At 38.6% G+C, this 19,026-nt stretch overlaps 1 protein-coding gene across 1 annotated transcript in view; it reads left to right on the top strand.

The window, feature by feature from the left end:
• Positions 1-15,104, top strand: part of LOC119412653 (serine/threonine-protein kinase 4) — a 33,488-nt gene extending 18,384 nt beyond the window's left edge. The window contains exons 10-11 of the mRNA XM_037679687.1: positions 6,107-6,258; positions 14,647-15,104. Coding sequence (XP_037535615.1) covers positions 6,107-6,258; positions 14,647-14,805 — 311 coding nt within the window. The 3' untranslated portion in view covers positions 14,806-15,104. The remainder of the gene's footprint in view (positions 1-6,106; positions 6,259-14,646) is intronic.
• The last annotated feature ends 3,922 nt before the right edge of the window (positions 15,105-19,026 follow it).

Genomic DNA, 19,026 nt, shown 5'->3' with positions numbered 1-19,026 from the left:
AGTGACTGTATTTAGGCAACAGCAGTAGAGAGGGTGTGAGGAGGCATAACTTGATGAGACCCATTGCATGGATAAATACACCTACATAAGAAAACAACAAAGACATTGTGGCGCTTAACACTGACTCATATTGAGACTTTGACAGCAGTTGCATTGTTTTATATTTTTCACCATTTCAAACCTGTAGCAACATACGGATTCTGCAGAAACTCTTCTGTCAGACTCGGTGAACTTTGTATTTGCTGCAGATTAAATCGCAGCTTCTTGTAGGGGTCCTCATTTAAAAGTCTGAAATGTGTTGCTAATCTCTCCGGCTCTTTATTTTATTAAAGTTTAATGTAGAAGGAGGCAGGAGCTAATGGTGGCTCTGTGGAGTTCACAGTAGTATAGCTTTAAGTTCCAACTTGTTTTCCTGAATCTTTTCACTATATATGCTTTTCTGGTGTGTTTTGTCTGTCACTACCAGGTCCTACTAAAATGTTTTTAGTTCTCCGAAGCTGTGGGAACAGAGTGGGTTGGCGTATGTCAACGTGAAATCACTGTTTATTTTTAGTTTTAACTTGTAGTAAGTCAAAAATGAACCAATGGTTTGTTCGTTTGCTTATTTTTTACTGACAATGAATCCGTCCTCCTCATTTTGTGATGGGGATGTTGTTAATATTTATATTTAATCAGCAAAGTTTCAGCAGACACTATTGAGCAGAGAAAACAAAATCTATTGTTTATTTGAGATTAACAGCAATAAGAGAAATCTTGAAAAACCATTGTTTTTATTTCACATTATTCTCATTAATATTGTCTGTGTGATTATATTTTATGACCAGGCCAATCTGTACTTACTTTGAACAAAAGCAGATCTGATTCCTCGCCTTTTTTAATTATTTTCTTTGCACTTTAACACACATTCCATCATTTTCTATCAGAAAACGGAGGAATAGTTGCACATTTTGCAACTATTTCAAAACCGTTTGGAAATTTTGCAGATTTTTTCAAACGTCAGTTTTTGTTTTAATCCAATCCTACCATTTATAATCAAACATTTATTGACTAAAACAGTCAAATAGACGTAGTGAAACAACTTTTGTATGGTTTTTGAAGTCTTGTAATCAGTTTTTTATGATTCCTGCCAATTTATTTAGTTTGTGTTTTAATAAATCTTTTTCACAGGAGATACAAAAAAGGGTATTTCAGCTCAAAGCATGCACAGTGGACGTTTTAAACATTTAAACTATACTTTATAAAAGTTTAGGTTTTAACTCTATTTGGACGAACAGATCAGTTGGTGTCCCCGTGATGCGTCTCATATTGTCTGTAATCTCAGGCTGTCGTTTAAAGTGAAAAATCAAAAGATTTGTTAACGATTGTTAAGCTTCTGTTTTTGTTCAAAGCTTGTTAGTGAAAATGACACTTCATTAGTTTAGTTATGTAACAGATTAGTTTAAAATAGAAAGAAAACGTTGTTTATTCCTTGCAAACAAACGAGACGCAGTTCTAAGTAGGAAACGGTCACTTCTACATTTTGCAGGATGAATTTTCTTTCTTTAAAACTTTTAGGCATCTTTCCCTGAATCATCTTCCTGCAAGTGTGACATGGAATTATCAGTTACAAGAACACCTCACAGAAACTAGATTGAAAAAAATAAATAAATAATGCATGTAAACATTTAAAAAAACAGAAGACGCATTCAGTGCTGCTCGCTGGCCGGCTTGCCTTCGCACCGTGTTGCCATAGCAATCAACAAAGCCCAGCAGGTCAGAATTTATTGGGATGTGAAGCATAGTTGGAAAAAGTTTGTGACCAGTCAGATAATTGCTCAAGTTACCAAACAACACTGGATACAAAAGTATAAATAAAGAGACAATCGGTATTTTATTTTTATGAGTCTGACCTTCTGTTATCTGATTACATTTGGGTGGAAGGAGAAAGTCTCCATATTGGGAAAACGAAGTTTCCTTAAATAATGACCTTTCCCAGATCAGTGTCTGAGAACGGTCACAATTCTTTTCAAAGGAGCGCTGGACGTTCGATTGAATCTGTACCCAAAACAACTTCAGGTCTACACATCAGATCAGCAGTAACTGGTATTAATCAACACCATCTGAGAAATATGTAGAATATAAATACCATTAGATGCAAATAGTTTACAGAGAATTGACAGAGATTATCTATGTTTTGGTTAATTGTTAGTTTGTGCAAAACTTGGCCACTATTTTTCATTTTTTTTAAGGAAAAATAAAAATTTTGCTTCTCATAACCATCAGCGTACAGACTTTAACTTGACACGGTTCAAGTCGGTGTAAGTTGAATTAGGAAAGAAACCTTTAGTGACTTCCTGTATTGTCATTTCTAAAGATTATTATTATTATTTTTTATATAAATATTTAGGGATTTTTAAAAAAAAACTTACTATTTAGACTTGCTTTGTGCAGATGCTGCTGCTGTCTTCTCCCATTCGTGCACACAGTTACAGAACGTCATGGCATGCTTTGCCCATGCTTGCCAAGAATTTAATCAAACCATTGGCCTAAAGAAAACAAATATATTGACACAAGCATCTGAAATTGATTCCACATAACAATTGACAACGACGAACTTTATACATCTTGAATTCACTTACGTATACTCAACCATCAGTCCCACTACAGAGTGAGCTCAGAAATGAAAAACTACCAGTGGCCAAACTAGCAACAATCGTGTGGAATAACTCAGTTCTCACTATTAAAACCAAAACTGCAGTCTCTAATGCATGCATCGTGAGTACTCTTCTCTATAGTAGTAAGATCTGGACCACATACCTGAGATAAAACTAAATGGCTTCACATGTCCAGGCCTGTCGTGATAAACAATAAATCAATTAATCGCACGAAAAATGAAAATTATCGACCTCAATTTCATTTATCGGCTTTATCGTTTCTTCATGACTCTCTCTTTCTACTGAAGACACTGGATGACAAAAGGCTCAACTCCAGTGCTCTTCACTGACACCTCCCTTTCTCTTTTCTCTTAAAAATCTGTTTTAACAATCCAAAATCACGTTTTTGGATTGTTAAAAGTAGCTAAGCTACGAGCTAAGCTAACAGGCCGACCTTGGTAAAAAACTTCCGTCTTGTCGAAACTCCAAAATTCACAGTTGTAGTGAACTCGGCCTCCGGTCAAAACCTGCCTCTGAAGACCTTCATGGGACAGGAACTGTTATTTCATTGATTTGAATCCAGAAATACAAATTAGCTCATCCAGAGACTTTCTAATTGTATCCTGAACTAATCAATTGAAAGAACACTCTCTTTTTCATATTATCATTACTATTTTACAATATCTTGATAATCAAAAGTGTGTTAGTTCATACCATTTTAAATGTTGAAATGAACCACTCATTTTAAATCAACTGTGAAACAGCATTAATGATTTTTTTAATCCTCATTCAAAGTAGAAATCAAGTTAAATGTCTATGTTACAAAGTAATTATGCATTTTTGATCTTCTGTCTGAAATGAGAGTGATGTCGGTCAAAAGTCGGAGACAGTCCGAAGCAAGTTATTGGAACGAACTCTCATGTTTTTAAACCTCTCAGACAGAAACAAGAAAACTGGCACCTGTAAGTCTGTCATTTCTCCAAAACATTTCTCTGTCTGTTCCTAAACATCTCCGCTGTTTTTCTGACTTGTAATGACCCTCTGACGTCACTAAAACCACACCCCTGTTGGTTCTTTCAACCAATCAGGACTTCCCAAAAGGGACCGGAAGCAGAACTCTTTAAAAGTCGACACTTCCTAGTTCCAGAGAGAACAGAAGTTCCAAAAGTTCAGAACAGAGAGTTCTGCTGAGAAGGAAGACAGTGTGACTTTGCAAGGGTGAAGTCCACGGTGGTCATTTTCTGAAAGATGACACCTGTCTGGAGCGTTGGTTCAGGTCATCACGCCAAAGACCTATTCAACATCTCAGGAGTTCAGCACGTTTGCTGAAATTCCACTTAACTTAATCCTATCTTTCGGGGGAGTTTATTTTGGAAGCTGGGCCAGTCAGCCTCGTGGTCCCAAGTTGATGAGAAGCGGATACAAATCCCTGGAGATAAAAAGACTCAGCCTTGCTGGACTTCAGGAGAAGGCCTCTCTGAAACCCCACCAAGGTAAAGAGTCGACGCTCGGGTACCATCTAGCTGAAATCACCGGGAAACGTGCTATCTGGTTTCAAATAAGATAACTCCCCATCTTTTCTTTATTATCTTAGTTAACCCTAAGTATCCACTTTTCCTTCTTAAAGTTTACTCCATCTCTATATTTCCCTGCCAGTAAAGATAAGCTAAAAGCCTGCAGACATTAATTTAAGATCTAAGGATATGTCTGTTGTTTCAAGCTGCAAGTGAGGAATCATGCCCGTATGATTTCTCATTGTAAAGCTCATTAATTAAGCTGTGTTATTGTAATCAATTATGCCAATCAATGTGTAAAATGTGTGATGTGTTTAAATCGTTTTGATAAATAAAAGACCGCACTGTTGTTGGTGGGTCAGAAATTTAAACACGTCTTTGTCCACATTTAATCTTCTAGGCACAATATTACTTAGTCCAGAAAAATGAAAGAATCCGTTTAAATTAAGTATAATATTATGTACTTGAATTAGTCCAGATATTATAAAATGTAAGAGAGCACCCTTGAGCTAAATCCATCTGTCGGTGTCTCTCATTACACAGTTGAAACCCGTGCCTTTGTATAAAAAGTTTTTTCTGCCAAAAGAAGCAGAGAACTTGTTTACTTATTTTTAATTTTTTTTTATTAAAAGCTTTGTGTGAAAAATGCTACGCTGAAGAGCTCAAACCACACCGAGCATCCGCCATTTTGAGAGCTGAAGAGACAGTCCAGTAAACAACCATCAGGGTGCTAACGATCCATCATTAGGCCGATGGTCCTTCTTGATCATGTGAGCAGCAAACTGGTTGATCCACTCTGAGAAGGTGCTATTTATAAGACTGAGCTGAATACAGCACCTCAGGCTGAAGAAGTCTTTCGGATGAGAGACGAAACATTTCTTCAATTTTTTTGTTTTTAGTTTTTTTGATTGTCCAGAGGACCAGATTGAACTTTTTTAGATATCGTTTTGCTGTGAATTTAAATAAGACTCGACTGAGGTGTGTTTAAAATACTTTTTAGTTTATACCAAAGATTGGTAAATGTAATTTCTATGAATCATCAGCAAGTACAACATATTGGCTCCTTTGATTTTGTAATTCTAAAACGTATCATAGAATAATTTTCATAACTTGTAATAAAATCACTAAAACACCTGAAGGCATCATCAAAACTGTTAAAATGTGTAAGCTGAACATCATTCTGGATCATGATCTACACAAGTCTTCAGTCATTAACATTTAAAATTGTGGCATCCAAATGATCAGACTTTCATTTCTGCACCCGCGTTGTTAGCCATAAATCTAAGTACGCTCATAAACTAACACTAGTTTCCTTTTGGTGTCACGTAAAATTCCCTCCCCATCCATTTGGGTAGTAATATGATGCCAAAAGGCCTGAGAATATCAGTAAACCTGTGATTATTGTACAACTGTACGCACAAGTTAAAAATGTGACTTAGCAGCAGACGTGGTGCCCAGGTTCTCACCGTTCAGAGCGGTTGTGTTCCCGCGGTGATTTGTGCGTGCTGTGGGGGTTTTGCCTCAGTAACACCGTGGCTTATTAAAGTCATGAATCCAACCCTGAACTACACTTCCGCTCCACTGGTGGAGTTGAAAGATGCGACAGTAATTCCCATGCAAACAAACGGATACTGACACACCCGCTGACTGTTTCACACACACACACAGTTTTTGAATACTACACAACTATTCAGGTTTTCATACAACAAGTGAGTACAATCCTGCTGTTAAAGCCAAAATGTTTGTTTTGTATCGACAGAACTTTGCATTACAAATGTATTTGTGCTTTAGCCCTTTCAGGTCTTAAACGTTCAAGAGTTTCCTAAAACGTCAATAAAACTCTGATGGTTTTCTGAAAGAATCCAAAATGTTCCTTTTTTTAAAAAACCGCTGCCTCAAATGGTTCCACATTTCTGTTCACCTTCAGCTGTCGGGTAATACTCTGGTCGTCTTACACAGGGAGAGACGAGACGATGCAGCCACCCAAGCCGTCCTTCCTGGAATACTTTGAGCAGAAAGAGAAGGAGGCAAACAACCATAACGATGGAGGACGCAGAGGAGAAAACAACGCTGACAACCGCAAACTCCCTCCTGAAGGAGATCTTGAAGTGGTGAGTTCAAGGCACCGTGGGAGTCTGCAAACTACCGAGGAACAAATCTATAATTGTTTATTGTAACTCTTCACAGATGTGGGCAACACTGCAGTAACACCTAACGCAAAAATTATGCTAACACCCCCCCCCCATGCATTTTTAGTCTCGTGGTCATTAGCAGGTTTTATAAAGAAGAGTACAGTGTACTTATACACCTGCTGAAGCTCTTCTTTCTAAAGTTACTGTGAAACCAACAACTTGTAACATCCATGTTTCATGCATGTGACCAAATATCTGAAATAAAGACTCTAATGACCCTCAGGAGGGAGGGGGATAAAATTAATCTGCACATGAATTTAGCTCAGATAAATGGATGCAGTTTAAAGCCAGGAGCTTGACATCCCAGTTTTGAGTTGGAAAAGCTCCTCAGATGGGAAGTGGAACATGAAGTTCAGTTTCTTTGTTCTTCAAAAACTTCTTGAAGTCCAGTCATGTCACACGGGGCCTTACTTGTGTTTTTATTGCCAGACTAGCTCCAAGCTTTGATCTTGCCTTTACTATTAATTAAGGCTGTAGTTTGTTTGAATGTTCCTCACATGGGCAGCATGTGACAGACATCACAATGTCAATGAGTTCAATATCAGCATGGTCTAATCAATTATAGATCATAATATATTTCAAGTACAGTACATTAATTTATTCTAATAACACATTTGATCAGCCCTACTGGCTTTTATGCCCATATATGGTTTAGATGATGATGACGGAGGAGAAAGCAGTGAGGAAGATGCGAGTGTATTGCAGTTGACCCTGCTATACACTGAATAAGACTTCCATGTAGATAAGTTTCTGAAAATGCCAATTTTATTCAGCTTTATGTAGAAATATAAACATCTTAATCCCATTAAAATGGTGTTTTAGTGACATCTGGCCACACATAAACGCAAACCTTTGGTCACAAAGTTGTTTTTTGCTTCTTTTGGCTTAAAAAAACAAACTTACTGAATTGTTTTTGAGGATTTTGACCCATTCAGTGTTCTCTGCAGTAGAGTTAACGTGGTGTCTTATTGAGCTGCGACTGTTGGGAGTCTTGACTCAGAACTGCAAGAAAATTAACTCATTTTCTGTTGCGGTCTCCCTGAACTCTAAGTTTGTGACGAAGTGACCAGTGTAGTGAACCTGATCTGACCCTGATCTGACCCTGATCTGACCCTGATGACCTCAAATCTATCAGATGGACAGAGACTGTTATTTTCATTGATCTGAATACAGTCTGAGCCATCTGGTGACTTTCTTTCTTGAATTAATCAAGCAGAAAAGACAATTCTCTATAATCATTTACTGTTTTACAAATGTTTGATAATCAAATTGTGTTAGTTCCATTCAATGCTTACAGGTTGAAGAGAACTACTCATTTTTATTTTACATAAACAGTAAGTAATGATTTTTATTCCTCATTCAAAGAAGAAATCAGGTTAATATGCATTTCTTGATTCTCTGTCTGAAATGAGCCAAGTAATGTAAGTATGTGAAAGTTGAAGTTTCGGTCAACTAAATGTTTACTGAAAAAGAAATGTCATGTTTTACTATTTGAGAAGATACAACAGCGTGAGACTCCACGAAGTCTGATCGTCTGCAATAATCTTTTCTGTATGTTGAAAACAATCCTTGACTTATGATAACATCTTACATCACAAAAACACACCTCTTTCTGGTCCATCGACCAATCAAAAGCTCTCAAATGAACCGGAAGTCGACCCATTTTAAATGTGGCAACTTCCCAGTTCATGTTAGAATTGAGAAGGGAAGAGAATTCAGAAGAATTCCAGAGGATTCGAGAGTACAGAGTTGCTGACAATTAAGAGTCTGAAAAGTTCTGAAGTATGAAAGGAGTTCAGTATTCTTGGGTGCAAACGCATTCAAGATGGTCCAGAGACGTTTTGGAATTATAACTTCTGTTTGAACAAACCACACACGACTATCTAAGGATTTCAGCCGCTCTCAACGGAGACGCTGAAAGGTCTGGAGGATTCTCTATCGAGCTGATCTATCATCTACCAGGTAACGGTCTCTTCTTCGACTAAAGTGTACCGGAGACGAGCTGAGATCTGATGAAGCGTGCACGTTCTGGTCAAACAGATTAATTCCCTCACATAGTTCTCTGTAAGATAAATCTCCATGTCATCTTAAAACTCTCCTCTTTCTCATAAAATCAGTACAGATATTTTAGAAATATCTGAAGCAAAGTCCTCGTTCACCGCCGAGTGATCGATGCTCATTTTCTGTGAAACTTGTCTGTTATTATTTTCATATTTTGCCAAATTAATGTAAATGTTTGATGTTAAACTTTGATTCTGAAAATAAATGACCGCATGCATTTTGATGGGTCAAAGATAAATGACGTCTCTCGTTACATTTCTGTTAAATTCAATGCACGACATTACACAGTCAGAAAGATGAGGAACTCGTGAATATTGTATCAATATATATCTCATATATTGTCATACTACAACTAGTGGCACGTACCCACGTGTTCACTACACCAGCAAGCCATTGAGATGCATTTTTGTGTGCAAAACCTTGCTTTCTTGGCCGTAGACATTATTTTGTTGTTCACCTCATTTGTGATTTAATCTTCCACTGTTGAAATGAAGATGAGCAGGTTTGGACCAGATTGGGATCAGTAGTTGTTACTTTGCTTCAAACATTTTCTTTTAGTACGACAAGCTTTCGTAGTCTCGATACAGATTGGACGCACCTGCAATGACTATTTTGAAAGAAAATTTGTTGCACAGTTTTTTTTATTTTTTAAATGCGCTCAAAATGTAAGCGGAAGGGCTGCACGCCTCTGCGACTCAGGAGGAAACAAACATGAAGTCATTCCAGAGACGCCCTCATGATGCTGGTCGCCAGCTTGTTGCAGATCTCCCTTTACTTTAAAAAAACACAGCAAGTCAATGGAAAACCGTTGTGGAAGAAACCAGAGCAATTTTTTTTGACCACTACAAAATTATACATTTTTATCAATATAAAGATCTAAATGGCTCTGTAACGCTCAGAGAAAAATATTAATCAAATATATTTATTATAATTGCAATTTAACCTTTCGAATTTGAGTGTTTTGACCTATTTTGGTCAAACTATTCTTGTATCCGTGAGTTGTGTCCACTGTACTCGGATGAGCCATTAAAGTTCGGCAGTACTTTAATCTCACATTCCTTCAGAAGTTCGCTGTAATCTAATTAAGACTGAATTTTATTATTACATATTTGAGTGTCACTGTGTTTTAGAGCCACTCACAAGTTTTATTGCAGTAAAAACGCAGGTGGTGTTTGTTGCTCTGACACGTTTGCACAGGAAGAACAGCTGCTGCTGGAATTAAATATTTAACGTGTGACCTTTTTAAATAGGAGATGGTTTGTGTCATCGCATCACACAGCTGCCTTTTGACCTTTAGACCTTCTCCAGATTTCTATCCTCGTTTCTCCTCTTCAACGCTCTTTGATACGTAAATGTTTGTGTTCAAAACAACTTTAATTAAAACAATAGATAGTGCTAATTGTTGCAATGTAGCAGTTGATGTTCATGTTGTAACTTAAATGATGAAAGTAAGATTATCAAATACTTGCCTTTTATAATTTATCCATGTAGTACCATCTAATAGTTTATTTCGTACAACAGCCGTTAATGACCGAACAGAACAAAGTGAATAAAACCACAAACGTACGTTACACTTCTGTTGGTGGAAAACAACACAAAACCTCAGCACCCTGTTCTGCCGAGCGTGAACGAACATATTCAACGATTAGACAACAGATCAAGACTTATCTTAAATTTTCATCACCAAGTCACAACAGAAGTTATTTCAGGGCAATGAACAGAAACATTCATAAACATAAAAATTCACTTAGTAACATTATTTGTCTAACGTAGGTTAGCATAGTGTCGCGTAGCCAGCAGATTGCGTTAAGTCTTCGTTTTGTCGCAGTCTCCCATCCCATATATGTTGTTTGTTACGTTTTGCAGCTGTATAATTCTACAGCAGTTTGTGTGTTTCATCAAAAAACACAAATATTACTATTGACTAATATTTTTTATAACCCCGTTTAAGGCAGGACGTGTTATGGTATAATCTCCGTACGTCCGTAAACTTTCTCTTGTCCCGTCCATAAATTATGATCCGCTCAATATAATGAAACTCGATACACACATGCTTCATCACGAGGCAGTGTGTTGCGTAGACTTTTCACCTCAGCTTCAAGGTTAAGGTCACGAATCAAGATCAATATTAAAACAAGGTATTTAAATTGCTTTTCCTGACCGTAATTTCTGATTCGCTTAAGATAATTTTATGAAACTTGACACACAAATGCATCATCATAGATGGAATGTCACACTTTTCATCACTTCAGCTTTAAGTTCAAGGTCATGAATCAAGATCAATATTAAAACAAGGTCTTGTCTAGCCTATAACTTCTGATCTGCTCAAGATAATTTAATTACATTATTCATCATAACTAGACGAGGCATCACATACACTTCTTCACCCCTGCTTCAAGGTCAAGGTCACAAATAGAGGTCAAAGCTAAACCAAGGTATTTAAATTGCTTGTCCTGGCCGTAATTTCTGATTCGCTTAAGATAATTTTATGAAACTTGACACACAAATGCATCATCATAGATGGAATGTCACTTACGCTTTTCATCACTGCAGCTTTAAGTTCAAGGTCATGAATCAAGATCAAAGGGTTTTACAAGGTCTGTTTGTCTGGCCCATGACTTCTGGTCTGCTCAAGGTAATTTAATTAAACATGATATGTGTTTTCATTGAGTCTTGCATAGATTTTTCATCACCACTGCCTCAAGGTCTCAAATCAAGGTCAAATGTTATAAAAGGTCATTGCGTGTGACCATTGCTATTGATTGCTGCGCTGCTGTATAATAGTTTGTTGGCAGGTGTCTACTCTGCTCAGTGTTTCTCCTTCCATCATACAAGCAGGGCGCCCCGCCCTGTCGACAGAACCGAGCGTCCTGCCTACCGACCCCCTCCGCACCCCCGGTCGACAACTGCTGGCACTGACGTAGCACTAAGCTAGCGGCGCGCTACGTCTATGGAGGTAGCGCAGCGTTTCCCCCACGCTGGGCCAAACGCGGTACAAACGGCACGAGCGCAAGGATCTACTCAGATTACAGCTTAGATCGCTGCTGATGTGGATTTAAAGTTGTTTCCCTAACAGACGATGGCAGATAGCTGCTGCTTGACCCAGATTTTCATCCATTCCTTGTGATTTCAATGCACAGCATCTTTACAGTCGTCACACACAACACACCCTTTGGAAGAAGATCACTTCACTGACACAGATGGTTATTAAAAGTTAGTTTATCAAAACCAGAGGATAAAATAAACTAATAACAGTCGCTGCATGTGAACTTTTCCAGCACCGTTAACAGGATCAGTCCGTTACAGAGCGATCAGACGGGCTTTAGCTGACAACATAAATCCTACTGTCACATTTCTTGCTCCATTAGAATTACAAATACAAATGCAGGGATAAAAACCATGTTTCTTTTGGGATGTGTAATCCGTTAAAGCAGTTTGTTGACAGCTTCATGCTGACCTTGTTTAATTTTAGATATGTCTGCTTTGCTGGCAGCTCAGTTTTAATGTACAAACACGAGACGACTCTACTTTGTAGTTTACTTAGACTTTCACTTTTCAAGGTTTATTTGAGCAGAGTAACGTGTTTCTGAGTATTTTACTCTGTCATACATGCACTGTAAATTATATATTCATACACATTTTTATATTAAGAATGGTCAGTTTTTCATTGTACAGTAGGCTTATTATGTTTTCTGTCCGTTTATCTGATTTACCATTTTTCTGGTTGTAGTTTAGTCAGGTTAGTTGGTGTGACAATGCAGCACATAACATGTGATTTGAGTGCACAGACCTCAATAATTCATGAGAAGCAGCGGTAGAGGAAGCAGTTTCCTGCTTCATTCTGTCCTCTACATTTCTCCACATGCTCTCTCCATCTATTTTTATGCTTCACTCTTTGCATTTGTTTCCTTTTCCATCCTGCTTCCCCCCCCCCCCCCCACACACTGCCGCCCTTTGTTTCCTGCTGCTCGTATCTGACAGTGAAACAAACCTCAGAGACCACGGTGTTCTGCAGCGATTTGTAACAGAAGATTAAGATAAAGGTTGAAACTGGTCAGCGACTAATGAACTCGGAGCGTTACATGTTTCATCAACGTTTTTAAATTGAAATGAGTCTTTTCTGCATAAAGGCAGTGAACGAACGGCTGAAAACGGTTGAATAAGATGAAACTGGACTGTTTGTTAAAACATGCAGAAAAGAATTATTTCCAAAACAGTAGCTGAAATGTAGCAAACAGTAACTAAAAGGCAAAATGGTAGTTACAAGCTAAAATTGGGAATGGAATAGCTAAAAGGCATAATTTAAAAAAATGATTTTAAAGGAACTGAAGACGTCTGTATTTTTATGGGGAACTCTTGTAAATAAAGTTAAATAATTCATAAACCATCAAAGGTAGTAATTTGCAGTTTTACTGATTGAGCTGAATCTTTTCATAAATGGAATTTAAAAATAAAAGCAGTAGTGTCAGTGCTGACTCAGCGATCACACAAATATTCACAGTTGAAAATGTAACTTGAGGAAATGTTGAGCACTTTTGTCACTTGGTGACAGTTTATTCATGTTTCCTGGTGTGATCCGGTTTCAGGACCTTCTGTTATTTTAGCTGTATTGATTGTGGATAATAAATATCTTGTGCTGCTGGGAACAGCTAAGATGGGAAAAGCTCCAGGGAAAAGCTAAAGCGAGCCCCAGGTCCCGATCCCCGACCTACAACAGAGCGGCACCGTGAGCACGTGTCGATGCTCTGAGATCGACGCCACTGATCGGACGTCTTGGTTACTGCAGTCACGCGCGAGATCTTTACAGATTGTTGGGAGAATTGTGTTCATTAACAGAATTGGAAGTGGAGGATCTTTAGCTCCATGCGAACAAGTACTTCAGTTCCAGAGTACACTGCCTGGTCAAAAAACAAGTCGCCACCAAAGAAAAGGTCACACTAATATTTCGTTGGAAATATATAGTATTTCGCCTTTAGCTTTGATTACGGCACGCATTCGCTGCTGCATTGTTTCAATAAGCTTCTGCAATGTCACAAGATCTATTTCCATCCAGCGTTGCATTAATTTTTCACCAAGATCTTGCATTGAAGATGGCAGATTCTGAAAACTGCGCAAAGCCTTCTCCAACACATCCCAAAGACTCTCAGTGGGGTTAAGCTCTGGACTCTGTGACCAATCCATCAATGATGTCTCGTGCTCCCAGAACCACTCTGTCACAAATCGAGCCCCATGACTCCTGGCATCGTCATCTTGGAACATGCCCGTGCCATCGGGGAATAATAACTCCACTGATGGAAGAACCTGGTCATTCAGTATATGCAGGTTGTCAGCCGACCTCACTCTTTGAGCACATGCTGTTGCTGATCCTGGACCTGACCAACTGCAGCAACCCCACATCATAGCACTGCCCCCGCATGCTTGTACACATTTCTTCCTCGAAGACGATGGGTCCCCACTCTCCTTCCAGTTTTTAACAACGCGTTGGACAGTTCTTAACCCAATTTTATCAGTTTCTTCAATCTCCTTAGATGTTTTCTCTGCTTGATGCCGATGATTTGACCCTTCTCAAACAGACCGACATCTTTTCCACGACCACGCGATGCGTCTTTCAACATGGTCGTTTAAGAACTGAGAAGCAACTCGTTGCACCAGTTGTGGTTGAATGAATTGTTGCCAGCTGAAAGATAATCGCCCATGCAGTAATTATCCAATAGGAGCTCGTACCCGTTTGTTTAGTTAAATCCAGGTGGTGATTTATATTTTTTTGTCCAGGCTGTGTATTTCTATAGAGGCTGATCTGCTTCAGAAACACTTGTTCAAAGCAGCTGCAGATACTTAGAGCTCAATTTAAGGTGACGCCGACCGTTTTAAGGTTTTGAAATATAATTCTTGGGCTTAAACCAAGAACTTTGCATTTTTATTGGTAACCACACGCTGAAGAAACCATCGAGAAAGCAACTTGGTGAAACGGAATCTGTTATCAGCTGCGTCTCTTTTCTTCTGTGCTTTTGACTTGACAAATGCTACGTCACCCAACATTTTATCTGGTTCTTTCAAAGCATAATTTGTTTTTAAGAACCAGTGTTTCACTGTAGGAAACGTTCAGACTTTATTATATATGATGGTAAAATCAAAATGCTTTTAGATTTCAGGATGTTCAACTAGAACAAGCTGTATGTAGATTTTTAGATGAACGGTGACGGTTGATGCCGATAAACCAACAGAGAATATTTTGTCTTCTTGTAGGTGAGCACGTGGTCGGTGGACGAGCTGCGGCTCCGACTCGCCTCTCTGGACCCTCAGATGGAGCAGGAGATCGAGGAGATCCATCAGCGCTACCAGGCCAAGCGGCAGCCCATCCTCGACGCCATCGAGGCCAAGAAGCGGCTGCAGCAGAACTTCTGAGACGGACCTGCAGCGCTGCTAGCAGAACAGGATCCATCTTGTTTTCTGTGCTCGTCTCCTCCCGACGCCTGGACAAAACGTTGGACGAGACGTTTGGAAAATGAAGACGTGGAACGATTCTCACTTTGGATGTGGAGCTTGACGTGAGACAAACCTCGTCTGACAGAACCGAGGTCCGTTTCAAAACGATCTGCGCTCTTCCAGTGTTCAGCCATCATAAAAGAAAAGGCGTCTGAAGACGTTTTAAATTTTATATCAACCGCTGCAAATTCCTTTTGAACCACAGAAACCTTTCTCAAACCACCGGACCCTTCAGGTTTTTATTTTAAGTTTAGTTTTCAGGTACTTTTTTTGCTTGTTCTTCACTGCTGGAAAAAATGTGAGGCTGCTAAATATTTCAGTGTTCCTTCTTCAGACTGTGAAAACCAACAACAGCAAAATCTTTCCCAGTGAACAAACACGATGCACGAAAGGCAGAAGGTACAAATAATTAGTTTGCTTCTCCTCGTGGCAGAAAGAGGAAGCTGCACAGAACTTTTCAAACAAGGCTCATTGATAAAAAGAAACATAAAACGGACCGAGCATCGTTCATTCAGGCATATTTAAATAGTTAAAATGGTAAAATGATGTGATAGTAAAAAAAAAAAAGACTAAAGTTAGCCCAAATCTCTTTAAGTTGCGTTTATAAATTGCCCATTAAAGGACAATTTAAAGAGGATTTCTGCGTCTGCACGCCACTTTTAAAGGTTTTAAAACCGTGAGATCAGGTTTTTACCATCAGATTTAGTGTTTGAGCAGCGGAACCTGCACAGTTTGTGTTTTTCCTCCTGATCCCGCGCACAGCGTGTTTATTTCCACGTTACATGTTTTTACTTCACTCTGCTGGGTGGTGTTGCAGCTCATAGGAAACCCGTCATGATATGACCACAGCGTCGCGCCTCATTACCAAATACTTTCTACACGTTTTTTTATTCCGCGCTTTTCAGAAAAGTAAATATTTTTTCATAAATATTTCAGAACTGTTGACATATTTAGAAAGAAGAACGATAAATGTTATTTGTAGTTGTGACTGTCTTTTGTTTTGGAGCTCCTCGGTGGCTGAAGTTATACTTGATGATCAGAGAAAAGTTTTCTGCACGAAGATACTTCTGAAATGGCAGCTGAGCAGGATGTTTTCATGGTTCTTTAGGATTATATTAAAGTCTCTAACCAGATATTTTGGGTCCGACTGAAACCGATCTCCTAAACCACAGGTTTTTCTTTACAGAACGTCTAAAAATGTTTCGGTCAATGTGATCGTTTCGAAACGGTTTCCCTTCCTGTGGGTCTAAACATGAATCTGAGGGATCACAAATGATCCTCTGTTAAAAAAAAAAACAACTACTCTTCATCAAAGAACTCTTATTTAAAGTTCCCAGTACTTGAAACGTGATTTGTAGCACACAGTACATCAGGGCGTGGGGTACTTTTACAACCGTGTACATAGTTTTTGACAGCACAATTACTAAACTCTTAAATTCAGATGTTTATACAAACTCTTTTATTCAGAGCCTTCAGGAGGAGTTCTAGAAGTTGACATAGATTTATTCACATCTTTATAGTGTATTAGAAAGTTTTTATTCGTGGTAAAGTACTGCCTTGTTGAATTAGAGGGTATTTTAGTTCTCCTTGTGATTCCTTTTACATCTGATTATGATTCTTTTAATAATAGGTGCAGAGTTTTATCAGAACTGGCCTTTAAAGATGCAGATTTGAATGTTTTTATAATTTGGAGTTTATGGAGGCTGAATGTACCAAATTGTTTTAACGGAAATAGTTTCCTGGAGTTTTGCCTTCTGTTAACCACCGGTGTCCTTGCTGTTGATTTAATGTTTGTCTCTGTGCGTCCTTGATCTGTTCTTTTTTCTAAGAAAGCTGAAAAAAGACCCGGGATTTATAGATCTGGGTTTTATTTCTAGATTTATTCTTTTGACTCGACACACGGAAACCTCCCTAAAACGAATCGGGACCGCTGGTGTCGACCCGGGTCTGCTCCGACTTTACTTCTAACATTCCTCAGAGCATCACGAATGATCTGATCCAGCACAAAACGATATAAGGGACCATGCGTATGTTTTTATTTTGTACATGGGTTTTGTTGTGTTGGAGTAAAAATGAGCTGCTCAGGTCATGAGACTCCTCAGGGGTGTAAAATAATGACAGCTGATGATAAACTGCTGTTAATGTGTCTGAGGGGAAACCCTTCAGCTGATATTAGAAAGCTGCAATGAACAGGTTTAAGCTTCTTTACGGTTTATAATATGAGTCATGAGCACAAATTAGTTTAGTCTTACAAGCAGAGCTGAAGGGATTCTTCCTTCATGTTCACTCTGAATGCACTGTGTTTGTGTGGGTGTTTTGTTTCTGTGATCACAAAGTCAACACTGGTCGCTTCTTTGCTTTAGTGACGCCACAGAAAAAGGGTAAATACTGAAAATGCTGTAGCTTTATTGTTGTTAATTCGATGCACGCTCCGAGTCTTCATCCTGCTGCTGGAGCGAGCTGCGCTTCAGATGATGAGTCCGAATCACTGGAGAACAAGAGAAACGTTCCTGCTGTGAACTTTGTGTTTGTCGTCTGCTGTAAAATGTAAAGAGGGGGCCCGTAGCTGCACATTCTTAAACGGTTTCTGCAAAACTTCAACCGTGAAAAGAAGAAAAAATATATTCCTGAAAACATAACTTGAAGGTACTCTGTGCAAAGTTATAAAGATCAGATTAAAAAAACATCTAAAGAAACAAAATCCAAAGGATATTTTTCATACATTGAGTGTTAATGTGTCCTTTAAAATATTTTTTTAGCTAAATTTGTTATTTACCTCCAACACCTAATTCAATAATTTAATTATGTCCTCAAGTTGTGCAGAAGCCTGTTCATCACCCGTTCATTCAAATCAGGTGTGTTGGAGCAGGAAAACCACCAAAACATGCAGGATGGTGTTCCTCAAGGACCATGGTTGGGAACCACTGGTTTCCTTACAGAAACGGCCAAAGTGACTTGGCCATATTTGTTTACGTCCACAGATTACAGCCAGCCTATTCTATCATGTGATGAAGCTTGGGCAGGTTAGCTGAGGGCTCTGTTTACGTTGAGTGTGGACCCACAATCCAGAATCACGTTCAGTCCATTTGAAAACCTACTGGAGTGAAGTCGTGGCACCGTCTGAGCCGTTCGTTTGATTTCACACTTTGCAGCGAGTACCTTTGAACTTTGTTGAAATTCAATTAATACATGAGTCACCAAGTTACAGTAAACCGCTGTTCTGCAGAAAATGTTTATTTTAGATCAGTTTTGTACGACTTCTATACGTTTTATTCTTTTAGTTTGAAGTTGATAAACGTGACAAAAAAATTAAACCCTGTACGGTCGTTGTCGTTTATTAGAAACTTTGATAAAACAGAAATTTCACAAAAGCGCAGAAAGTTATTTGAAAACAGTTCATTGCCGTCTTTGTTCTGCTCGTTATGATGTTACAGGTTTTTGGTGAACGAGGAGCTCGTAAAAATTATTTCATCTTTTCTGGTCAGTTTTTTTTTTGTTTCTCATCATTGTCACGAGTTTCTCTCTGTCTGCCTTAAAGTACAGCGTTCTGTGCACGTACACAATATTTTGCCATTGCTGGTATTTGTTTATTTCGTTTGCTGCTTTAATAAAAATAATATAGTAAACATAGAATCGGTGTTTTTGTCGAGTTCGTTATTTTTCTTCGTGTCTCTTTTTGCTCCTCTTCATCACTTTGTTTGAGGGACTGAGCTCGCTGTTGTCTCTTAAAAGCCTTTACTTGTCCCATCCGTTGCATCACATGACATTCTTTCATCTCTTCGCCGCTTTGTTTCCCCCTCCTCGTTAAGAGTCCCGTCTGCCAAAATAGCCAAAATTAATATTTAATCAGGCGCTAACTCGTCTGATCTTTCTTTCCTGCTGCGTCTGCGGTCGTGATGCTGCTTTAAACAAAAATTAAAAGAAGTGTCGGGGATTGTTGTCCAGACGATCGACTTCCCCAAATGATCTTGACATTAATGGTGGAACAACTTCTTAACTGCAACAAAGCTTCAAGCCAAAATGCCAGACACAATCTTTAACTTGGATCTGGAGAATAAAAAAATTGATTTTAAAACTTAAAGTGGTTCCACCAAAATGGCTCCTCAGATCAAATGTGTCTCTTCTGAAACATAAACGGGT

This window comes from Nematolebias whitei, chromosome 7 (genome assembly GCF_014905685.2).
Source record: "Nematolebias whitei isolate Nwh7 chromosome 7, NemWhi1, whole genome shotgun sequence".
NCBI lineage: Eukaryota > Metazoa > Chordata > Actinopteri > Cyprinodontiformes > Rivulidae > Nematolebias > Nematolebias whitei.
This window is presented reverse-complemented; position numbering and strand designations above follow the sequence as displayed.